Source organism: Beta vulgaris, chromosome 2 (assembly GCF_026745355.1).
Source record: "Beta vulgaris subsp. vulgaris cultivar EL10 chromosome 2, EL10.2, whole genome shotgun sequence".
Lineage (NCBI taxonomy): Eukaryota > Viridiplantae > Streptophyta > Magnoliopsida > Caryophyllales > Amaranthaceae > Beta > Beta vulgaris.
In genome coordinates, this window is record NC_079203.1 from 48,879,159 (window position 1) to 48,904,958 (window position 25,800).

The 25,800-nt window shown below is 33.3% G+C and overlaps 1 protein-coding gene across 1 annotated transcript; it reads left to right on the forward strand.

Moving 5' to 3' along the window:
- Nucleotides 1-16,899: 16,899 nt before the first annotated feature.
- LOC104908703 (uncharacterized) lies at nucleotides 16,900-25,107 on the forward strand. Its single transcript, XM_010697851.4, has 4 exons — nucleotides 16,900-17,536; nucleotides 18,149-18,325; nucleotides 20,561-20,965; nucleotides 24,037-25,107. The coding sequence occupies exons 1-4, from the start codon at nucleotides 17,210-17,212 to the stop codon at nucleotides 24,931-24,933; spliced, it is 1,806 nt and encodes a 601-aa protein (XP_010696153.1). The 5' UTR covers nucleotides 16,900-17,209; the 3' UTR covers nucleotides 24,934-25,107.
- Nucleotides 25,108-25,800: the final 693 nt, after the last annotated feature.

Sequence of the window (25,800 nt, forward strand, 5' to 3'; positions counted from 1 at the left end):
ATTTTATAACACATAAGGGATAAACTAGGCTGGACAACTTAAAGAGAAGATATGAAGGTTGTTACCTCCATAGTTCCTTGCTTCAATTGGAGATAAATTGGAGATCTAATGGCGCCAGAACATAATTATCTATGAAACTAAACTATAACCCCAAATAAAGGGAGTTGGCTATGCTAAGTTACACTAAGGAATTAATAAATAATGTAGTTGTGATGGATTGTTCGTCGTCCTTTGCTTGATGATGATTTCTCTATTTATAGAGAATCATAACGTGTAACTTTCGTGTATGCTAGGGAGGGAAAATGTATGAATCATATTTGATTCAAAATGTATGAATCATAACATGTAACTTTCCAAAGTATATGGATTCTTCTAATATTCACCGATATTAATGGTTAATCTGCATGAAAATCTTGAAAAGCAAAGGACTAACAAAAGTGACATAAAAGGTACCATATATCTTCAAGTAATTTTCGTATTTTGATCAATAAACATATATTCTGAAACAACCAAATATAAATGTAACGTAACAAACTTGGTAAAAAAAATTCGAACAATATAGCTATGAGATACTTTTACATTTTTTATATAATCTTTCATTCTTTTGTTTCTCGTTTGCACCAAAAAAAATGAAGGTTCCAATGATCTTAGTGCAATTAGAATCAAGAAAGAAAAACCAACCCCCATTCATTAGGCAGAGTGAGTTAGGCTCCTGGGAAGCTGGCAGGTCTCTTTAAAAATAATAAAGGAAATCGTGCGTGGTAGATTTATTTAGGCTCTATTTTTTTAATAGAATTAAACTAAATTGAATTGATTTTAATCAAATTGGACTGAAATAAACTGAACTAAAATGAAATGGATGAAAATTATTAGAGGAAACTAATTGAATTAAACTGAAATGAAATGAATATGTTTGAACTGAATTGAATTAGCAAAAGAACAAAGGCTTAGTTTGACAATTATATAATTAGGTGATATTATTATTAGTGACCTAACAACTTAAACTAAAAGTACAATAGTCACCCTATCTAGTGCATCTGCATGCATAGTTGACGTAACCTACAAAGAAGTGGACATAACATTATGATTAGCCGGATATATAAATATTATTGTAGGTTTCATATTATATAATGCATGTAGATGCTCCAATGAGATGTGACCGTATAATCGGGTTAACAATGTAGAGTAATTTTTTGTTAACTTTTCAACGTAAGGATTAAGGAATCAATAAAATGTTTAAATATAAGGTGATATAGCCTATAGTTTATAATAGTACTCTCTCCGTTCCAAAATATAGTTTCCATTTCTATTTTGGGAGTCAAATTTTAAAAACTTTGCCTAAATATTCTTACTAATGTATACAAAAAAAACATATTCATGAGGGCCGAGGGGTCTTGTTAGATTCATCTTAATGTATAAATTCGTAATATCAACTTTTTATATTTTTTATTAATAAGAAATACTCCCTCCGTCCCATAATATAGTGTTTGTTTCTTTTTTACACGGTCTCTAAAATGTAACTTTGACCTTTAATATCTTCAATTTCGTATCAATAAAAAATATAAAAATAGTTGTAACTATGAAATTACAGATTGAGACGAATCTAACAAGATCCCACATGAATATGTTTTTTTATATATACAAATGAGAATATTTGGTCAAAGATTTTAAAGTTTGATCCACCGAAAATGAAATAGACATTATATTATGAAACGGAAGGAGTAGAAGATATTGTAGGTCAAAAGTACGTCTTGAAAACTATGCAAAATGAGAGGTGAACTATATTTTGGGAGGAGGTGGTATGATGTATTTAGAACATTATCATGCGCAATCAGATCAGATATATCAGTCTATGAATCCACCTATGAGCTAAGCTTGATGATGCTCGTCTGATTTATATGAAACTTAGATTTGAAGAAGGGAAAGAACGTGCTACAGCTCTATCAGTCTATGAATCCACCTATGAGCTAAGATATCGTCAACTATTTGTAGAGTGATTTATATTAAGAATTAAGAGTTATTATTCCGGCCATGAAGTGGCTGGTTTGGTGATTATAACACTTTATTTAATTTATATGGACTGAGAGGTGAATTTCAAGAATTGACGACTTATTTTTCTCCTTTTGAAGAGTAGGTAAACATGATCTAAAAATTGACTAAAGATTAAAACATTATTTACTTTGTCAATTTAAAAATCTCTACTTGTTATCTCTTATTTCTCCCCTTTTTTTACTCTAAAAACCCTAATTTTCTTTTCTGATTTAGGAACTACCGGTACTCTCTTGAACGGTATACCACCCCTGTTTATTATTTTTATAGTTTTTTTTTAAACCTTTTTTTTACAATAAACCTATAGTCTCTTTCTAATAAAATGTTGTTCAATCTATATATTGAGTTATATATACGAATATATTCATATGTTGGTTTTTAATTATCTCTGTTTTCTTGTGAGAGTTGGAGACTTTGCTTTTGGTGTTCTATTTTCTTTTACTGATTGAATTGTTTATGAGTATTTGTGTTGCTCCATAGGAGATGTCAATTATTCGTCTACAATCAATTGAATCAGGTCAAATTATATGTCAAAAGCACAACAAACCAATAGACTCTCTCGTGGAAGGCTATATCAAACAACGATGTGAAATATGAAGGTTCATAGAATTGTGGAATCTTACCAAGGATTGTGATCTTGGCATAACCGAATTTTTATATTCGTGTTTTTCCCCTAAAACGAAGATAACAATATTTTTATATTTTTTATTTAAGATATTAATGGTTGAATGAATGTCTTGTAGACCTTGAAAAAACAAAGGAACAACAAAAAATAGGAGGGATTATTAATTAATGACAAATCATTGTAAGGTGGATGGTACTTGTGATATTTGCTGTTGTAGAGTTTTCTAAAAATATTCTCAGTCGTTGCCCTCTTTAAGAGTTATGAGGAGAGATAGTATAAAAGTAATACTACCTTTGTAATTTTTCAGTTGCATAGTTGCATCATTTGTTTTTTCACGTTTGTCGAGACGTTTTTTTGAATGTTAATATCTCTTATTGAGTGTAAGTAAAAATTATAAAAATTTAATGTTTGGAATCCTCGCATTGAGACGAATTTAACAATAGCCCACTTGATTGTGTTTTTTCTTAAATAACAATGCAAGATAGTTTAACAAAGTTGGTTGATGAATAGTGCTACAAAAGCAAATGTTGCAACTAAAAAAATACGGAGGTAGTATTAGTTTATTATGAGAGAGAAAAATTGGCCAAAAAACTGATGCCCACCTCTTTATGATGGATCAAGAAAAAGAGGAGCAAAGAAGGAATAATTGGAGGAGAGGCCGAGAGAGAAAATATGATGGGGTGGGTGGAAGAGTGAGGAAGAAATAAAATAATTAACTACCATAAATTATAAAGCAACCATCGGTTATGCTAATAGGAAGCGATTTTTAGATATTTACTTCCTCTATATTTTTTATAAGGTACTATACCTCCGTTCTCTTTTAGTTGCAACGTTTGACAAATTGCACTATTCATGTTCTCTTATTTGACCATATTTATTGATTTATATGTTAAACAAAATATAGTCATGTGGGGCTTGTTTTGATTCGTTTTGATGTAAGCTTTCAATAATATCAAATTTTTATAATATTTTACTTACATACAATTAGAGATAAAACGATTTGAAATTGTACATTGACAAGCGTGAAAGTCAAAACATTGCAACTAAATAAAAACAGAGGTAGTATATACTACTATATTGTATATTTTCTCATCACCCTGGTCCTTGCCAAATATTTTTTTTTTTTTCACTTGTCCGGGAAAATTTGAACATGTTTTATGGCATAATCATCTCATCATTGAACTATTAGCAATTTGCTAGGAGAGTGTACAAACTACAATGAAACTAATCTAATAAATTTTTCCTTGACGAGTTGACGTTGATGGTGAGAGTGTGTAGACAGGTTATTAAAGTTTTTTAGTTTTTGAAGGGGAAAACACTATGTCCCTTGATTATTTCCACTTTTTCACTTTGATGGCATAAACACTATGTAACTTTTTTTTTCACCAATAATTGTGATCTTAATTCTTAGCCATAAGATTTAATTTTCTATTTTGAAGTAATAGACCACATTTCGCACACATGTAAAAAACTTATTTTCAGTTTTTGTAGTCAATTTTTGTGCATATTAACCTAATTCTTTTTTCATCTTATTGTAAGAAAAACATTGATAATAACTTACAAGAAAGCCTATAATTCCATGACTTAGCAATGGAGTACTTTTTTGACAATATTTGATAAAATATTAATGAGAATTGACTATAGCAATCAAAGCTAGGAATGAGGTAGAGGATATATGTTCTACCCAGTCTCCCTGTCTCCTCTTTAAAATCCTAGCTTCTTCAATTCCTTCATCAGTTAGGGGTTGACATGGATGTTTTCATCCATGGTAAGCCCCTCTTCCCCTTTTATTTTCAGTTTTTAGTTCTTTTGCTTGTTTTGTTGAATAAATTAGTGTCTCTTTATGTGATTCGTTTAGTCTCTGATCTGTTGTGGATATCTCCTTCCCCCCTATGGGATTTGTAAGTATGATTTTTTTTTGTTTTTGTTTTTAGGTATGAGAAATCATTGGTTGAAGTTCGTGAACTCAGCATAAAGGTATTGGAATCCCGGATGTGGTAAACATAGCTCGATCAAGAATGTTCTTCCCGAACTATGTCAGAATAATAGACTTTCTCATCAATAACTGCTTGATTGAACAAATACAAAGAGGCTGCACATCTAGTTTATTGTAATTTTTCGAAAAGGTAGAAGATATATAGTATTAGGTGGAGTACACGAGAAAGGGCTTTGGCCCAGCTGGAAAAGGAAAAGGCTTGATGCGTAAAAACAAACTAAAGCTTTTGGGTTGGGCTAAAGCACCTTTGCTGCAAGCCTGCAAATGCATCAGTTTTTTTACTTCTCATCCATGATCATGTCAAACTAATACTTAGTATATGAACAGCGTATTAGGAACTTTTTAATCCATAATTTTATCATAGTATCCCATAAAAAGTATTGGCACATATTTGTTAGGTATGTAAGCCCAGCAAGTCAAGCATGAGAGCATGTTTGAAGATACGCAGTGGTCCAGTGGTCCTGGTGGATTTCGGTTTCTTGGTAAAACTCGTAGGCAAGAGCCTCGAGTGAGAATTGATCACAAGACCTCTTGGAATCGGAAGGAAAGTTTTAACTACTAGACTATCCCTCACCCTCGTCAAATTGTTGGACTACCTTATACATCAACTAGATGAATTGTCCTGACACTGTTTCAATGGTTTTTAGGTTTCTTGCGTCTTTTCTACTAGGGTGCACAATGCTCATTGTACATTCAAAAAGAACATACCAATTATATAAAAGAACACAAAATTTTTTCAACAACTTTTCTACTTAAAATTAAAGAACGTGTAAATTTATATTTATAAAAGAACACATGTTATTATGAAAAGATCATATAGTAAATGAACATCTACACACACTCAAGGTAAAAGAACATATACCTTTTAAATTTAAATTTGAAAAAGAAATTGTTAGTTGCAAAATTTAAGGAGGCAAATAACAATAATTTTTAAAAATTATAGACTTTAAAAATGATAAAAAGACGTAGTTTAGAAAAAGGTGCACCATGCTCTACATGCACTTGGGTGCGTGTACTTATTTGCGTATAAAAATGGTGCTTGAGGTTAGAAGGACCACCAATCAGTGACGGATCCAGAAATAATATTTAGTGGGTTCAAAAACATTTTGACTGGTGAAATTTTTTAACAACAACCCGAAAAACCCAAAATTTTATGAAGGAAAATTTTCATTTTCAAATGGGGTCAAGACTCAAGAGACCTCACCTGATCTAATGTAGCTCCACCACTACCACCAATGATGAGAGATTACAAAAGTTCGTAGATAGCTTGCAAGGGGTCATATAGTTTAACATATTAGACAATAATGAAATGGATTATAATATCAAGGTGGTATGAATTGAGAATTCCATTTGTATGGTTATATAATATATTAATTATGTTCTATTCATTTTTCATTGATCTACCCACATATTGTATTCAAAGACCATGAAAATTGCAAGGGAGAGTGTAGCTCAGGGAGCTTCTGTTATCTCTCTGGTGTCTGTTATAGCTTTTCACTTTCTGTTATTACTCAATGATGAGCTGTCATAAAGTTGTTAGAGTTAGTTTTAGTTTGTTACAATTAGCTTCTCCTACACTCTAAACTTTCTCTCTTGTATATATAGTTTCTCTAGTGCTGTAATCTTCTCTGAGATGAATAAAAAACACATTTCTGCTCCTAAATGTTTCTTTCTTTTCTGTGAGATAAACTTGAATATCTCAACATGGTATCAGAGCTTCAGGCTTATATCTGATCATTTTTTGATCTTTGATGATTGATTGCAATCATTGTTAATCTGAAATCAAGACAAATTCCAGAATTTTTCTGTTTCTTTTGATCTAAATCAACGATTTAAGTTGATTTTCTTACATTTTTTGTCCAAATTCGATTCAAATCAACAATCTAAAGTTGATTGTTCTTGAAATTTTTCGTCTGATTTCATCCTAAATTCCGCAAATACAACAGTTCAATCTGTTCTTAAAACTCTTCTGAATCCCTTTTTGATCTTCAATTCTTTGAAAATGACAGAAACTTCACAAAACTCAGTTTCACAGCCTCAGAATAGCCTTGTAGGTTATACTGATAAATATTTTTTAGGATCAGGAGATCAACCTGATCAGAATCTTGGAGCTCATAAACTCAATGGTGATAATTTCCTTACATGGAATCGAGGTATTAGATTAGCATTAGGTGCTAAAAATAAACTGACATTCATTGATGGTAAGACTGTCAGACCTCCATCAGATTCAGTAGAATTACAGAAGTGGTTGAGGAATGATTACATGATTCAATCATGGTTATTGAATTCAATGGACAAAATCATAGCTGAAGGATTCATATTACAGCAATCTGCACAACAATTATATGAAGAAATTGTTGAGAGGTATGGCCAATCTAATGCACCTCAACTCTTTGAATTACATAAACAACTTTCTTCAATTCAACAAGGATCTGATTCTATTGTGCAATATTATTCAAAATTGAAAAGAGTTTGGGATGAAATACAATTGTTAGATGGATTTCCTGATTGTGATTGTGGAGCTTTAGATAAATGTTCTTGTGGTATTCTGAAAAAGGTTCTTAGTGCTGATCAAAAACAGAAGTTAATACAACTTCTTGTTGGTTTAGATAGGGGTTATGACACAGTCACTAATAATATACTCAGTATGGATCCTTTGCCAAATGTTAATCGTGCATATTATATGTTACTCCAAGTTGAAAGGCAGAATAGACTCACTATTCAGCAAGATTCTTCACTTCAAACCAGTGCTTTTGTTTCCATGAAACAACCATCCTTTCAAAACAACACCTCTCATGTTCATCCTTCCACTGACAAAAGAGATGGTAAAAGGTTTAAATATGATAAAAACCTTAGAAAATGTGACTATTGCAAGAAAAATGGTCACACTATGGACCAGTGCTTCAAATTGACTGGAGTATATCCTGAGTGGTTTCTCAACATGAAGAATAAGTCTACTGCTTCTGGTTCTGCTCCTAAGATGGCTGCTCATGTTAGTGATACTGCTGGAGGGAATTTGTTTAGTGATACACCACTAGACCTTCCTACTCATCCTTCCACTTCACCATCTCAAGTTGATTCTGCCTTAGTCCAAGCTGTTTATAAAGAGATGATGAAAATGGTTCAAACTCATGGTCCAGCTTCAGACCTTCATTCATCTGTGAATTTTGCAGGTATTCTTACTGCTTCCACAGTTAATTCAGTATCTCTTTTTACTGATAAAATGGCTTGGATAGTTGACACTGGTGCTACAGATCATATGATCTGGGATATAGCTTTATTTGCTTCTTATAGCATTTTACCTACTCCTGTTAAAGTTGGATTACCTGATGGTTCCACCAAATTTGTTACTATATCTGGTACTGTTAATCTTACAGACAAGATCATTCTTCAACATGTTCTTTTAATCCCAGATTTTACTCATAACCTCTTATCTGTCAGTAAACTTTTGTCTCAAAATCATTTAATTGCTTTATTCACTGCTTCTTCATATCATTTACACGACCCTACCACTAAAGAAATTCAGGCTAGTGGATATCAACAGGCTGGCTTATACAAGTTCAGTTCTGCTTCTTCTTTGAATTCTGCTGTTAATACATCTTCTTTTTCACATACTAGCAATCATGTTAGCACTACTCTTCCTACACTTAGTATTTTACATGCTAGGTTAGGTCATTTGTCTGTTCAGAAGATGTCAAAGTTGTCTATACCACATAAACATAATAATACAGCAGATTTCTCTTGTGAACCTTGTATTTTTGCCAAATCTCATAATTCTTCCTTTCCTATTTCTATTTCTCATGCTGGTGCTCTTTTTCAATTAGTCCATGTGGATCTTTGGGGTCCTTACAGACATTCTTCTTTATCAGGAGCTAATTATTTCCTTACTATTCTTGATGATTTTTCAAGAACTACTTGGACTCATTTGGTTTCTACCAAAACTCAAGTCCCTAAATTAATGACTGAATTCCTAGCTTATGTTGAAAATCAGTTTAACACTTCTATTAAGATCATTAGAAGTGATAATGGTACTGAAATTTTTCAAGAAGTTTGCACTAACTTGTTTGCTAGCAAAGGTATATTGCATCAAAGAAGTTTACCTGGCAAGCCTCAGCAGAAGGTAGAGTGGAAAGGAAGCATAGGCATTTGCTTGAAACAGCCAGGGCCATCAAGTTTCATGCTGCTCTTCCTAATAAGTTTTGGGGAGAATGCCTATTAGCTTCTACATACTTGATCAACTTGATGCCTTCTTCTGTTTTACAGTGGAACACACCATATGAGTGTTTAATGCAACATGTTCCCTCTTATGATCATTTGAGAGTCCTTGGATGTTTGTGTTATGCTTCCTACAAATCCTCTGATAAATTTGCACCTAGGGCAAGAAAGTGTGTTTTCCTAGGCTATCCCTATGGTCAAAAAGGTTATAAACTTTTTGATCTTGAAACTCACAAATTGTTTGTCAGTAGAGATGTTCTTTTTCAAGAACATATTTTTCCTTATAAAGAAGTTTCTTCTTCTCTTGATGTTTCTTCAACCTCATCTCCTCCTAAGTTGGTTAGTCCTTCTATTCATGATGATGATATCCCTACTTTCTTTTCCACACCTTCATCTTCTTTACCTGTCACTTCTGTTTCTCCTTCACTGCCTTCAATTTCACCTATTTCTAATTCTAGGCCTGTTACTTCTACAGAATCTACTTCTGTTATTTCTTCTCCTCCTTCTATTTCTACTCATCCTCCTACTGTTTCTCCAATCATAAGAAGGTCTACTAGACCTCATATTCCTTCTACTAAGTTTAAAGACTTTGTTGTTCCTACCTCTATTGTTCCTTCTACTAATTCTCTTTCTTCTTCCTTCAATGCTTACTCTTGCCCTGAATTATCTCATTTACCTCATTCTCATCTTGCTAGCTTAGCTAATGTTCTCTCTCATATTGAGCCTTCTTCTTATGCTCAAGCTAAAAATGATCCTAGATGGGTAGATGCTATGGATAAGGAGATTGAGGCACTTGAGAAGAATGGTACATGGACAATTGTTGATCTACCTCCTCATGTCAAACCCATTGGCTGTAAGTGGGTTTTTAAAACAAAATTTAATCCTGATGGTTCTGTTGAAAGGTGCAAAGGTAGGCTGGTTGCCAGGGGAGATAGGCAAATCAAGGGTAAAGATTTTAAACACACATTTAGTCCAGTTGCTAAATTCACAACTGTTAGGACTATTCTTGTTGTTGCTGCTGCATGTAACATGGAATTGCATCAATTAGACATTAATAATGCTTTCCTACATGGGTTTATTGAAGAAGATTTGTACATGACACCTCCTTTGGGTTACAAGAAAGTTAAACCAGGTCAGGTATGCAAGTTACAGAGGTCTTTGTATGGTTTAAGACAGGCATCTAGGCAGTGGAACTTGGAGTTAACTAAGTTTCTTCTCAAACTTGGTTTTCAGCAATCCAAGTATGATTATTCAATGTTCACTTTGCATTCTGGTGATAGTTACACAATTGTTGTAGCCTATGTTGATGATCTTCTAGTTGCTGGAACACATCTTGCTTCTATCCAAACTTTGAAATCACAACTTCATGCTGAATTCACTATTAAAGACTTAGGCCCTTTAAAGTACTTCTTGGGGATAGAAGTAACTCGAGATTCTTCTGGTATTCTCCTCAATCAAAGGAAGTATATCTTAGATCTTCTTCACAATACTTCCATGACTGATTGCAAGATTGCAGATTGTCCTTTTCCTCCAGGACTCAAGCTTAGCAAACATGATGGTGCTCTTATGACAGATCCTGAATGCTATAGAAGGATCATTGGCAAGCTTTTATATTTGAACATGACAAGACCTGACATTTCTTTTGCTGTTCAGCAACTTAGTCAGTTCTTATGTGCTCCTAGAGTTTCCCACTTTCTTGCTGCTCAACATGTTCTTAGATACCTCAAGGGCACCTTACATCATGGTTTGTTTTATTCTGCTGATACTACACTACAAGTTCATGCCTACTGTGATGCAGACTGGGTAATTGCATTGATTCTGCTAGATCATTAACTGGCTACTGTGTGTTCCTTGGTACTTCACTTATTTCTTGGAAAACCAAGAAACAGAAAGTTGTTTCTAAGAGTTCTACAGAGGCTGAATATAGAAGTATGAGCCACACTACCAGTGAACTCACTTGGGTTTCCAATTTGCTGTCTGATCTTAAAATTGTTATTCCTACTCCAGTTCCTTTGTTTGTGATAACAAGCAGCTCAGCATATTGCAGCTAACCCTTGCTTACATGAGAGGACAAAACATCTTCATATTGATGTTCATTATATCAGGGAGAATGTTGACTCTGGTTTCATTGCTACACACCATGTTAGTTCTCATATGCAGCTAGCTGATCTTTTAACCAAGTCTCTTGGTGCTTCTCATCATAAATTATTATCCTTCAAGCTTGGCCTTGTTTCTTCCTCTTCTCCAAGTCCAGCTTGAGAGGGGGCTGTAGCTCAGGGAGCTTCTGTTATCTCTCTGGTGTCTGTTATAGCTTTTCACTTTCTGTTATTACTCAATGATGAGCTGTCATAAAGTTGTTAGAGTTAGTTTTAGTTTGTTACAATTAGCTTCTCCTACACTCTAAACTTTCTCTCTTGTATATATAGTTTCTCTAGTGCTGTAATCTTCTCTGAGATGAATAAAAAACACATTTCTGCTCCTAAATGTTTCTTTCTTTTCTGTGAGATAAACTTGAATATCTCAACAGAGAGACCACTTAAGAGGGAAGTGAATGTAAGTTCATTGTATTATAAGAGAGAGAGATAATATAGAGCATGGAATAGGAGGGTGGGGATGGAGAGATAGAGAGTGTGTATTAATCTAAAGATGAATAAAAATTTGTACTTTTGAAGAGGCACAAAAACTAAAAAGAGGTACCCATTAGGTTGAGAAAAAATGTCAAGTAAAGCAGTGCCGCATTTATTTTGCAACTCACTTGCAAAAATAGTAAGTGTTGCACTTACTTTAGAACACACGAAATATATTTTTCGCCAAAATATAAATAGAATTGGGTTGAATTTGAATTTAAGAAAATAGATGTACGAAAAGTGGGTAGATGAATGAAAAATGGAAGGAGTATGTATCATATGAGCATGTTTAATTTAGGCTCCGTTTGGTAGGGCGTAAAACGTTTTCCCGGAAAATTGTTTTCCTCTATTTTCAATTTTACATTGTTTGGTTGACAAAATAGTGTAAAAACATTTTCCCTTGGGGTAAAATTACTCTCCCAATGATATGAAACCATTTTCCTTTCAAAATGAAGGGAAAATTATTTTCCTTAGCTCTCTTGTACACTCCCCTCTTTACATCCTTACTTTTCGTTTCATTTTCCTTTCCTTTCATCATTTTTCTTACATGAAACCAAACAACGGAAAACTAATTTTGGAATTGTATTTTCCATCGTATATTGTTTTCTATGGAAATCATTTTTACACTGAAAATGTTTTACGCTCTACCAAACGGAGCATTAAATTTAGAATGGATTATGGACGATCTTTTTCCTGTTGTTTGTTCATTCTTAAAATATATTCCAACTATTTGTTCTAAAATAGATTTTAAAAGTTTCCTATATCTTATACTTCTATACAAATTGATAGAAAAATGATCACACAACCGACTAAATTCTGACATATGCAACCAAATAAAAAGAAACTGAAATGGATCAAATCACCCCACAAATCAGCTAATGCATGTTGCAACACTAAACCACTACATCATAACCTCACAACGTAGACTTGCAAATGTTGGAATTTGTAGATTTAAGTTATCAATTTTAGTACATGATTCAAGTATGTAATTGGGTCCATAGTTTTAGAACGGCCTAATTCATGCTGTGCTGAAAATCTATGAAATTTGGGCCGTGGTTTAGTTTAGCCTCTAGTTTTGGGCACTTCTGTTTGTTTCAAGATTAAAAATCTAGTTGGCCATTAAAAAAAAAATACTTACTTCATTTAAAAATAGATGTAAGAATTATTATTATTTTAAGTCGTTTTAAAATAAATGAAATGTCACTTTATTTGATATTTATTTCTCTCTTCTCACCATATGAGACTCTGTTTTTCTTTCCGTCAATCTCTCTTCTTTGTTAAATACCCGTGTCAAGGCCCTACTTTTTATTCATAACGGAAGAACTAATAAAAAAATTGTAAAACATTAGACATTGTCCACGAAAAAATAGAAAACGTGAGGTAATGCATTACGTACCCAGTGTGAGGCAACTTTACGTGAAAGGCACCAATCATTTATTACGTGGCAAAAATGAAAGCAGTATGTTATTTACCAAGAATCACCACCAAGGACATGTTCTATACGGCATAAAACAACTCAACTTAATTAATTGCAAACGAACCGAACTGAATAGATTGCAATTGGACTGAACTGAACTATAACTAATACTAATACTAATGATAAAAATTTAGCTATCGTTAATTAATAAATATAAATAAGTAATAGTAATAACACGATTCATATAATATAATATAATATAATATAATATAATATAATATAATATAATATAATATAATATAATATAATAATATAATATAATATAATATAATATAATATAATATAATATATATAATATAATATAATATAATATATATAATATATATAATATAAATAATATAATATAATATAATATAATATAATATAATATAATATAATATAATATAATATAATATAATATAATATAATATAATATAATATAATATAATATAATATAATATGTTAGTGTTTAATAATAATTATACTAATAATAATATAATTAAGTACTCCCTCCGTTTCCTAAAGATCTTCCCTCTTTCCGTTTAAGGGTGTTTCCAAAAGATCTTCCCTCTTTTGCTTTATTCCTTATTTGGCAAAACAAATTTCCCTATTTACCCTCTCATGTCACTATCATATGGTCCACCATTACATTATTAATTCAATTTTACTCCTTTCTCTCTCCTACTTTAACCCCTTTTATTTGTTTATTTATCTTAAACCCTTTCTCTCCTACTTTACTCACACCATGCCCCACACAACTTGATTTTCCTTGGTATCTGTAGGAACAGTAAGTTGGAAGATCTTTAGGAAACGGAGGGAGTATTAATAAATTCATAATAATAGGTTATTAATAATAATAAGTTATCAAATAAAATAATATATAAGTTATTAAATAAAATAATAAATAAGTTATTAAATATTATTAAATAATAATAATAAGTTATTAAATAGTAATAATCTCTCCGTCCTATAATACTCTTTACACTTTTTTATCTTTCCCATAATACTAGTTATTCTTCTATTTGAGATATTATGACCCACTATTATTTTAATAATTCTACCTTTTAAATATTGGCGCGCACACTTTCTCTCCTCCAAATAAAATTATACCACTCTTATTTCCTACCAACTTTAAGTCTCTAACTAGAGCTGGCCATGGGCCGTGCTGGGCCTGACCACGGGCCAGGCCCGCGGGCTGAAGTGGAATACGGGCCGGGCCAGGCCCGTGGCCCATGAAACTCGTGCCGTGCCGGGCCGGGCTGAAATTATGGGAAACTTGTCCATGGCCCGGCCCGGCCCACGGGCCTGGCGGGCCGGGCTCGTGCTCACCGCGGGCTTGGTCCAAAAATCACAGTTTTTGAAAAAAAAATATTTGCAAGGCCCACGGGCTCGTGCCGGGCCCGGGCCGAAATCTAAAATCCCCCAACGTGCAAGGCCCACGGCCCATGTTACGGCTAGCGGGCCGGGCCGGGCCCATAGCGGGCTCGGGCCGGGCCGGGCCGAAAACGGGCCGGGCTCGGGCAGCCCACGGGCCAGCCCGGCCCATGGCCACCTTTATCTCTAACCATGACCCATATTATCTCCCATTAAAATAAAATAATACTTCCTCCGTTCCATAATAAGTGAAACATTTCTCTAAAAAAGCTCTCACATAAAAAAGAGAAGTGTTTCACTTATTATAGAACGGAGGAAGTACTACTTTTACTAACTATTAACGAACTCAACTCTGTACGCCGGGCCGGGCGTTCTAAAGCTGGGCTGCAAACCATTTAGCTAAGCATCACATACACTTTCAACAAAATAACAATTGATATCCAAACAACAACTTATCATCTAAAATTACGTGCCTTGATAAATGTCAAGAGTATTTTAAAACTAAGTGTCTTGATAATAATAAATTGTCAGAGAAATAAATTAAGAAATGAACTGAACTAAACTAACTTATTACTACTGATTGAATTGAATTAAATTGAACTGAATTGAACTAAATAGAAACGGCCGAGAACGTACCCAAGTGAGATTCTAGATCACCTATATGACGTGTCAAAAAATTTCCTTTTTTTTTTTTTTAAGGAAGAAGATGATTGGTACGGAAGAGTAATACCACTAATAAGACCTATTCCTTTTTCTTGTTGCTTTTGCTTACGCGTAGTCCACGTGCCTTTATTGGTAGTAGCCGTCTTAGTTGTCATTTTACTCCCACGTCATCATCTTTTTCTCCCTAATTATTTTTATTGGAATAGTGATAAAACAATACCCTTAAATGCCATGTTTTATTGATTCATAATTCATTAATTTTAGAGATTAGTTTCCATGAAATGACATATATTATATAATATGACTAATGTCTTAATCCTAATTCTTGATCGTACGTGCGAAAATTATCCGCCACATATTTTGTTAAGGTGAAAAGCAATTTTAGGAAGGACAAAAGGGCAATTAGACTAATTTAGCAATGCTAAGCTCATAGAAATGACCAATTAAGTTAAGCTAGCCACATTATCTTAAACACAAAGTTATGAACTTATGATAGCCACAATTTAAAGAACCTTTTCTTTTCGTGTGGTAATTTTGTTGTGTAAAGAAAATTGAAACGGCTCAACTTCATGTCATAAAATCTATCAGTTCTGATTAATTTATTCATTTTTTTTCCCTCGTAACATCGACTTTTTTCAAAAGTTATTATATTATCTATCTATTTAGTTGGATCTATTTATTGCAATTTCATTCTAATTAAAGAGCAAGAAAATTGTCTCTGATGCATCAAACTCTAGATGCACCATATGTCGGAAGTTAGAAAATGATCAGACTTGAACAAGTATAATTTGATGAAATTTAGATGACTTGAGTTGGTGATTTGCTTACCCGTATTTGAGCTTGTTGTTAAAAGCAATCCAAATTCCAAACTTATTGATTTATCTTATACTTGCAACATAAATAAAGTTAACTAGTGCTTGATCAACTTTAACTAAGGAGTTCTTGGACATGAACAACCATTAACCTTCATAGTTGATTTAATGAATTTTATATGGAGAGTTCCAATAATTTTACCAAAGGTCGACCAAGTTTTGTTCTCCTCCTTGCATTTTAGATTTAATTGTCATATCATATAGTTTATATTGCAAGAATTAACCTCCAGATAACCTTAAATGCTTCACATACTAACTATTTTTTGCACAAGGTGAAAGACTCAAATATAAGGCTCTCATAATTGTACATCCGAAATAATACTTGTAGATAGAAAAATATACTTTGTCATCGAGAGCTTCGATTAGAACATATCGTTACAAGGATTTAACATCGAAAATAAAGCTATTAGTAGAATAGGAGTTTAAGGGTGCGCTCTTTTCACCTTATTGGACGTGAACTTATATGAACTGAACTCATTGGACCCGAACTGAACTTATTAGACCTGATTGGACTTGATTCAACATTTTGGTCCTGATTGAACCTTATTGGAACTTATTGGATCTGGTTGAAACGTATTAGACCTGATTGAAACTTATTATACCTTATTAACTTTTAGCAAGAGGAACTTATTGGGTCTTATTAGACCTGATTGTAACTTATTGCACCTGATTGTAACTTATTGGAACTTATTGCCCTAATTGGACCTGATTGAAACTTATCTGAACTTAATGGACCTGAAACTTAATTTATTAAGGTGAAGAGAACGCACCCTAAATATGCATTAAAATGTTAGATCAAACTTCTATTAGAACATATCGTTATAAAACAAACATAATCAATTTAGTCTACCTTATATATAAACCATGTTCTTTTGAACTTATTTTCAATTCAGTCTAAAAGAACGGGATCATATTTATAACACTTACACTAAGGATAAGGAAAGAGAAAGGGAAAAGGGGCACAAAAAAAAATGTTTATGAATATGATGGATGGAAAGACCAAATTCAAAAACTTTGCTCTCACTAGTTGTTTTCGTTACGCGGGATATAACAAATAAACAACTTCTCTTCCAAACTGCCCAACCCCATCAGAAAAATAATAAATAGTTTGCTGACTAAAACCCAACCCTTAGATCAGGAACCTTTCTTCCTCCCTTCTTCCATCAATCTTCCAAAACCCAATTCACTAATTCACCATTTCTCAAATCCCCATTTTTTTTTCTACTTCCAAAAACCCAAAAAAATTCAATCTTGTATATTATTATTACTTCAATTCTTACAAAAAAAAAAACAGGGTATTTGTCTGTTTCTTCCCAAAATTTGAATTGAAAAATGGCAATTTGGTCTGTAAAAAGTTCACCAAAAAAATTCCAAGTAAAAGTGAAAGGATTAAAGCTTGAAGAATTGCAAATTACAGAGAAAAAAGGAGTAAAAATGGCAATTGAAGTGAAATGGGAAGGACCTGTGAAATCTGGAATTTCATCATTGTACAAGAAATCTCATCAAGTTCAAAGCTTTTTTTCCAAGGAAATTGAGTTGCTGAAATTGGAAGAACCCATTGAATGGAACAATGAGTTTGATCATATTTGCAACTTTTCAATCAGTTCTAAAGATCCCACTTTATTTTCTCCTTGGATTGTTACATTCCACATACTTTATGTGAGTTTTAATTTACCTAATCTCTGTTTTCCTCTGTTTTTGTTATTGATCATAATTAAGGAATTTACACTTACATTACAAATTACAAAATTGGAGATTTTAGGTGTTTCTATATTTAATTTAAGGTCAATTTTGAAATTATTCATATTCTTTCTATTAAATCACTGTTTTATTAAGGAATTTTCTGGAATTAATTGTTTTAAAGACATGGGTTTTTGTTTTTTTATGGAACATAAATTTGGAAATCAGTTGATTATAGTTTGTGGGTTTAAGGTATATTCCTAAATTTAATAAATTGACCATTTTTTAACAACGATTTTGTTAAGTACTTAAGTTTTGGAGTCATCTTTGTGGATTTTCTCATATTCTTTTACCCTCTTATTTAGTTGGAAAGTCAACAACCAAGATTTTCGTAAACGATAAGAGATTTTCCTGGATTTAAGGAATATTTACTGTGTTTAGTACACTTGGATCAAAAAAAAAAAAAAAAAACTGTGTTTAGTACACTTATGATTTATGTTGTTAAATAAGTTACAACCCATATATGAATTTTGTGACAATTTAGCCTAATTATGGATGATTAATTATATGGTATTGTTGTTATAATTACAGGGGAAGAGTGAAGAACAGTCATCATCAACATCATCATCAACAAGCGGTAAAATGCAAGTAATAGGGAAGGCTAAATTAAATTTAGGAGAATTAGCTTCGAAAATGGAGGAACAACTTGAGCAAAAAATACCCATGACTTTAGAGTTGGATGGAGTTATCATGGAATCTACACTTCAAGTAAGTAACGTTATCATTTTTTCTTAGGTTTTTAAATTGAAGTTAAGTTCATTGCATGTCATATCATCTTGATGTACATAACATGTATATATATACCCATGGCTTCAATATGTTTGTTTGCTTGAATGTATTGAAATGAATCATTAGATAATATTTTGTCTACGTCAAATGATCTTATAACTCCCTTTACACATAAAAAGACAAAAAAAAAAGTGTATTATGTTGACAGAGTTTAGGAATACCGTTTCTATATGTTATCCTAAGGAGAAATAGTAAGTATTGAACAAAAGTTTCAAAAGGTATTAATTTAAAAATTTATGATATAGGGCGTGTTCGGCAACGGTAGTTGTGGTGGTAACTTTTAGCTGTGAGAGTAACTGTTAGTTGTGCTGGTAGCTGTTAGTGGTTGGTGTGTAGCTGTTAGATGTTAGCTGTCCAAGTAACGATATAAAATATTAATGTTCGGTAAAAGAAGCTGTCAAAGTAGCTGTTTAAAAATAACTAGTTAAATACTCAAATAAAACTTTAACATATAATTTATACACCACTGAAATCTATCCCAAAAGCTACAAATTGTAGCTTTTGACAAACACTACTAAAATACTACTTGTACCACTAAAAGCTAATTACACCATTACCTTGCCGAACACCTTTTTCTAATTAGTGTTTTGATCAAGGCAAGACACTAAAAACTACTTAAAAAGCTTGTACTGAATACGCCCATAATTTAGCAGCAATCACTCTTATTTATGCTTGTTATTGTTATATATTTTCACTTTTAAGTTTCTATATGCAATATAGAGGTATATATAACATGTTCCAACTTCCATCCCAAAATGTAGGTCATTTGTGCCAAAAGTTCTTTTTGTATAATACTAGAGAAGACCTTTATGAAAAAGGAATTAAACCAAATCAACTTAATAAAGAAAGAAGGAAAAGGTCATCTAAGATTCTCTATAGTATACCAAAATTGTAGATTTAGAATAATTTCATGTGCTCTCAGACACTTGGTTGTCTAAATGATTTCTATTGCCGAATGCCAACCTCAATTGACAAATTGCATGTAAGATGTAACCAATATTATCTTCTTCCTTAAGCAAAGGTGTATTTAACTTTCTTGTCAAACTTTGGTTATAATTTATCATTATACGAATATGCTTGCATTATCATATGATTACCAGTCAACCTATTCTTACAGTGTGTATACTTATCAATTCTATTAAGTAATGAGCTACTTTAGGCTAACTAGTCAAACGGGAAATCCACCATATATAACCCGTGTCTTAAAAAAACCTAAATTTTAGACGACTCTTTATGAAGACAAAAGGCAAACATAAAGTACAACTATTGGATGGATAGGTGGTGGATCAGTGGAGTACCACTTTAATTTTTAGGGCATTGTCCAGGTTCGAATTCTCATCTCAACAATATGTTGGGGCATTTACTTTTGGGTTGTTTAGCCTTGTATCCAGCTTCTGAGCTGGTGTATCCTACAGGCTAGTAGCCTAGCAGGAATTGGTATTCGCACCAATTATCTGACCTAATAAAAAATAAATAAAGTAAAACTATTGTATTTATAGTACCTTCCCTTTCTTTTCTTTTTTTTCTATTTTCGTGACTCTTCATCAATTAAAGCTCTTTAAATGATCGTATAGTGTTGAGTTTGTCCTAATTTGTCACAAGGATATACATCATTTTGTGCATATCATAGTGAACTTTTATGTAATATTGTCAAAGGTTACATAAATATGAGGAATTTCATGGAAAAGTAGTATTGGTATGCATTTAATTACAATATTGACTTTCTGTCAAAAACAAATTACAATATTGACTTTCTGTCAAAAACAAATTACAATATTGACTTATCATCATTACTTCTACATTGTAAAATAGACAAATAGTCTTGGTATAAATTAACAAATTATGATTTTTGAAGAGGTGTGATTCCAAAATTAGGGGAACTCCTCGGTTTCATAAGGTTTAATCCCTACATTTCAAGAAAATGAGGTTTGATTCATAGATTTAAGGAATACGAGGTGGTCAAAGTGATGACACTACTTCACCACCTCAACGTCATTTGTCTAAAATACAATAGATATCTAAACTTAATGTTGCATGACTAGTATAAAACAATATCTTCATTACTTGTAAACTACGTAGTTACGTAAACGGCACATAGATAAACAAATATTGAATCGTTAAATCTAAAATGACTCGTTCTGATCATTGATGCAGTTAATTGTGAGCTTCATTGAAATGAAAGAAACCTCTCATTCACGTACGTTATCTCATGACTCATTCGGAAGTACTCAGAACTCGAATAATTCATCGAGTTTGCTAAGGAGAGCTAATAGTCAAGGGGCTACATTAGTACAAGAGAAAGCTAAGAAAAACAAGACTCGGTTATTTGGGAAGCAGTGGAGTATGAAGAATCCGGGTGCATCTTCAGCCACATTGAACTCGGAGAGTGAGTATGTGGTTGTAGCATCGAGCAGCAAAAGCGGCGAGTCGAACTCAGTGACGGAGTCGAAGAGGTTGCTGAGTTCGGAGACACAGTTGGATTTGGTCAAGAAAGGTGGGTTTTGGAAATGGAAGAGGAGGAAATCCATGAAGAAAGAAGAGAATGTTGAGTCTACTCTGGTATGCATACCTTTTGTTAAACTATTATTATCTTATTATATATTATTACGTATTTTCTTATTCTAAAAGCATTGGTTTTTGAGGTAAACGAAAGTGTCGGAGTAACACTGACATATACTCTAATCTTTAGTTCTATAATACTAAATATATTTTACATGCAAAAAATAGAATAGTTGAGATAATGATGTTCCTAGATTTAGTTCATAAGCTCTTTAAAATACAAAAAAGGTTAGATATCTAAATGTGAAATAGAAAAACTCGTGGACACTATTTTAAGTGAAATGGCAAAAATGCTCTACACACTGATATTCCAAAATTTAGATACCAACTACCCTTGGGACTAATAGTATGGTTGTATACTTGTATTGCTATCCATCTTCTAGGGAAGACCAACATTTGGGTAGAGCATGAATGTAAAGAGTAAGGAAGACATGGGTTAAAGCCAAGAGGGTAGGCACTTGATATTTTATGTACCTTTAATATGGAAGAAGTACTCCCTCCGTTTCATTTTAATCTACACACTTACATTTCTTACGCATGTCAGTGCAAAACTTTGAGGACATATATTTTTAGTTTTGTATTTGTAAAAATTATAAAAAGTACATATTAATAAAATACATGTTATGATGAATCTAACAAAATTTCATAATGACTATATTTTCATCCGCATATAAATCACAAATGGTGGTCAAAGTGAAATTTGTAAATAGTGTAAAATGTCAAAGTGTGTAGATTAAAATGAAACGGGGGAGTAGTTCTTAAGAAACTTATGGTCAAAGCCTACAAATTGTGTGTAAGCCTACTTGAAAATTTTGGATTTTAAAACCTCATCTTAAAATATGAGAAGAAAAATATACAAAAATCAAATGAAAGATGGAGTTAATTGAGAAATCGACCTCATACAAACATACGATTATAATCAACTCTTTTGATAGGTCTAGGCTTTTGGTTGTTAGCTGTCTATATGTAAGTTCTAGCTCTTTACTTCTTTATCTTCGTGGTGTAAAAGTAGCAAAAAGAGTTGGTGAAAAAAGACTTTAATGTCAACATTGAAAACAAAGCCTCATAAAAAGGTTTGGTAACAAATAACAACAGTTTATAGTTGCATATCACCAAGTTCATGGAAAATTAAATTGCCTTCTACAAATCATTCTCTCCAATTCACCAAAATTAGCAAACATAGAGCTTATTTGATTAACTTTCAAATGTGTGGGAAGTTAGAATTCTTAAGAAGTAAACATATGTGTTGTTATTTGGTTGGCAAAAACATGGGAAATAGGAAGTTCTATTTTCTACAAAATGGAGGAAATAACTTACCTAAACTCCTCTAAGTAAGTGGAAATTCTATGGGAATATTTCTCATATTCAACCAAACAAAGAAAATATACTTCCTAAGACATAAAATTTCATGGATAATGCAAATTTGAGAAATTATACTTCCTAATAGAGGTGGGCATAGACCGGACCAACACGCGGGCCAGGCCGGCACGAGACCGCTCGAGGCCCGTCCCGTTGTCCGCCTAGATGGCCCGTGGGTCGAACGCTCCTTTCCTTTGTTTTTTAGCCTGAAACTGTCAGAAATTAAAAAAAAAACCACATAAAACACGGCCAACCCGCATGAGGCACGAGCCCGGCCCGTGGACAAAACCTAGAAATTTCAAACCTGGCCCGACCCGCCATTTCCCCAACCCGCGGATCGTGTGCGTGAACAGGTCCGGCTCGACTCATGTCCAAGTCTACTTCCTAACTTTAACCAAACAAGCCATAGTTTTTTTTTTTTTTTTAATATAGGAAGCCCATAGTCTTCTTCTAAAAGATAAAATAGAGTGGTCAAAACTCAAAAATATAGACTTCCAAACAATTAATTAGTGGGGCCATAAAATCACAGAGTGCACAAGGGTGAAAAAAGAGAGATGGAGGGGCCATCAGACCCATCACTGCATATTTACATACAACAATGTAGATGTCTAGATGGGTCCTACAATATTTTTTCTGGTGAATGGGCATTAACATTGTCAAGGACACAAGGGTTGGCAAATCATCCAGTTTCTAGGGAGATTCATACTCCTTTTTAGGTGATAGGGTCATCCATGGATCCCACAAATGCTTTTTCTTATCTTTTCTTCTTTTTGGAATGGTTTTCTTCCATTTGTGTGGAGGTAGGCATCATATTTTCAGGGATATGCAATTATTATTACTACATGATTTTGAAACATTTGAAATCATGAAAGGGAACTTCTTCCATTTTGGTGTATGTTATAGGCTTATAGCACAACCCCATTATCTTTGATGTGAATGGTCTTTAACTTTGTGAAACCAACTAACTATTATCTTTGATGTGAATGGTCCTTTACTTTGTGTAAATTTTTAACATAATAATGTAAAGATTCTAGCAAATATGTATAATTTTATTTCAAATAGAGGATATCGATTTATGAATGATGTTCTCGCCACTAGTCTCAAGAAGGTGGGAAGTAAGACTAAGGATTTGGTCTTTGCCTGAACTCTTCAAATTGTAGATTAGTGTTTGTTATCTGAACTTATTGACCTTAATTTGAATACGTACACACCTTGTCAAACGCTAACACTAAGTTGTAGCTTCATAGACAACATCCTATACCTTGGTGTTAACTTACACCCTTGCAGTTTCTCCACCCATGTGCAGATTACCTGATGCATGAGAAAGTGAGGGTTATGTCATGCTCTAATTACACCCGTATTTCAAATTTTAAATTTATCTTTAATTGCGAAACAATTGGAGACAAATTGTAACTTTTTACAAATCCATTCCCCATCTTATATGACAAATTGTACTATAGCTACTTAGTTATTTGTGGGGGACCATAACTTAGTATCTACTTAGGTTACAAGAGTGAAGAGCTCTACATTTTAGATCCCCATCATGACCTAAAACATTGCACATGATTTGGCAGAGAACATGTTGATGTAGTAGTAGTCTTGGTGCAAGTGACAGCATTTTAGTGTTTTATGAAGAACTTGTACTACAAAATTATACTGCAGTCTGTAACTATTTGCAAGCAACCTAAGCTGTTGTATACAATTTTTTATAGGATGCAAACAAATCGAGTAACCCTAGCAGTTGGGAAGAAAGGGAACTGATGAGCAGAGATGGGAGGACAAAGCTCAAAGCCAATGTGTTTTTTGCCTCATTTGACCAACGTAGCGAGCAAGCAGCAGGCGGGAGCGCATGTGCAGCCATTGTGGCAATAGTTGCCCACTGGCTCCAAGTCAACCCGGACTTGATGTTAACCGGACCTGAGTTTGATCGCCTCATCACTGAGGGCTCCTTAGAGTGGAGAAAACTTTGCAACCACGAGTCAAACAAAGACTTCCAACCGGACCATCACTTTGATCTCGAAACAATTCTAAGAGCTGAACTCCGACCCCTAGCTGTCCTCCCAAACAACTCTCGATTTGGGTTCTTCCACCCAGAGGAGTTTGACCACCTAAAAGACGCTGCATCTTTCGATGAGATTTGGAACGAAATCAACACAAATGTAAATGAGCTAGAGCCACGAGTCTACATTGTGAGGTGGAACGAACATTTCTTTATACTAAAGGTGGAGGCTAACGTGAACTACATCATTGACTCCCTAGGGGAACGGCTCTATGAAGGGTGTAATCAGGCATATGTCCTAAAGTTCGATGATTCGACAGTGATGCTCGAGAAGGGCGAGGAGAAAAGTGAAGATAAGGTGATTTGTAAAGGGAAGGAGTGTTGTAGAGAATACATGAAGAGGTTTCTTGCAGCTATTCCACTCAGGGAGTTGAAAGAGGAAGAGGCTAAGGGAAAAACAGTGGATGTGTTTGTGTTGTATAAAAGGCTGCAAATTGATTTTCATCTGAGTTCTAATTCATCTGCTGTTTCTACAGCTAATACTTCAAATACAGCCTCTCCTGATACTCAACCTCTGTTTCTAGGTGTTGATGAATTTGTACAGGTATAGAATAGTTTGTGTATAGAAAATGAAGTGGTTAGAAATTTAGCTTAGGATTAGAAAACCTCATGACTGTGCTAGTGAGAAACTCAACTGTGATTGTTCTTCTCTTTTGATTGAAAAGTTTTGTCAATAAAATTGAGAAGAAAATTGTAAAAGAAAATAAAAATTAGTAGTACTATATACTTCATTCGTCCCCTTATCACATTTATCTTTATTAATTCATGTAAAAGATTTCTCTAAAATATAATTTTCAAAAAATTATCATCATTTGTTACCGCCTACTAAACAAAGAGGAGCCTGGCTTCTGCCTAGACCTCTTGAATTAGAGATTTATAGAAATAGTTATATGCTTTTACTAGACGAGCGCGCTCTTTTTCAGGATCACTCTTTAAGGAGCCCAAATAGGGAAGAAATAAAAGCAAAGTTATCAAGTTAATGCACCTTTTAGTGATGGTGTTTCACTTTATAAAAGCATTTTAACCTTCAACCAACATTATATTCTGCCTTGCCTGAAGTTAATAAAAATCTCCCACACAAGAAAATGTGAATGATGAAAGACACCTTCAGGGACCAATAATGTTGTTGGTGGGACATTACATTGTCCACTTTTGAGATGTTATCTACCATTCAACTTAGGAGTAATAACTAATAATAACAGACAAAATTCCCTGACCATGTATTTGCTTCATACTATTTTATTTTATCATATCCTTTGGATTTTTTAACTCTTTACACAACATTGGTAAGTCTATTCCAAACATAAAAAGGAGAACTTTGGGCCACCCTCATATTTATTAATACCTAAAAAGGTGGAATTAAATGATATTAAAATATAAAAAAAGCAGGCTTAGAAAGAGACATCTCTTTGCACCC

Excerpts from the sequence above, each read along its gene's own strand:
- LOC104908703 (XM_010697851.4), top strand. The coding sequence starts at position 17,210 with ATGGCAATTTGGTCTGTAAAAAGTTCACCAAAAAAATTCCAAGTAAAA. Across the intron at positions 17,537-18,148 it reads TTACATTCCACATACTTTAT|GGGAAGAGTGAAGAACAGTC; the intron begins GTGAGTTTTAAT and ends TTATAATTACAG. Across the intron at positions 20,966-24,036 it reads AGAATGTTGAGTCTACTCTG|GATGCAAACAAATCGAGTAA; the intron begins GTATGCATACCT and ends AATTTTTTATAG.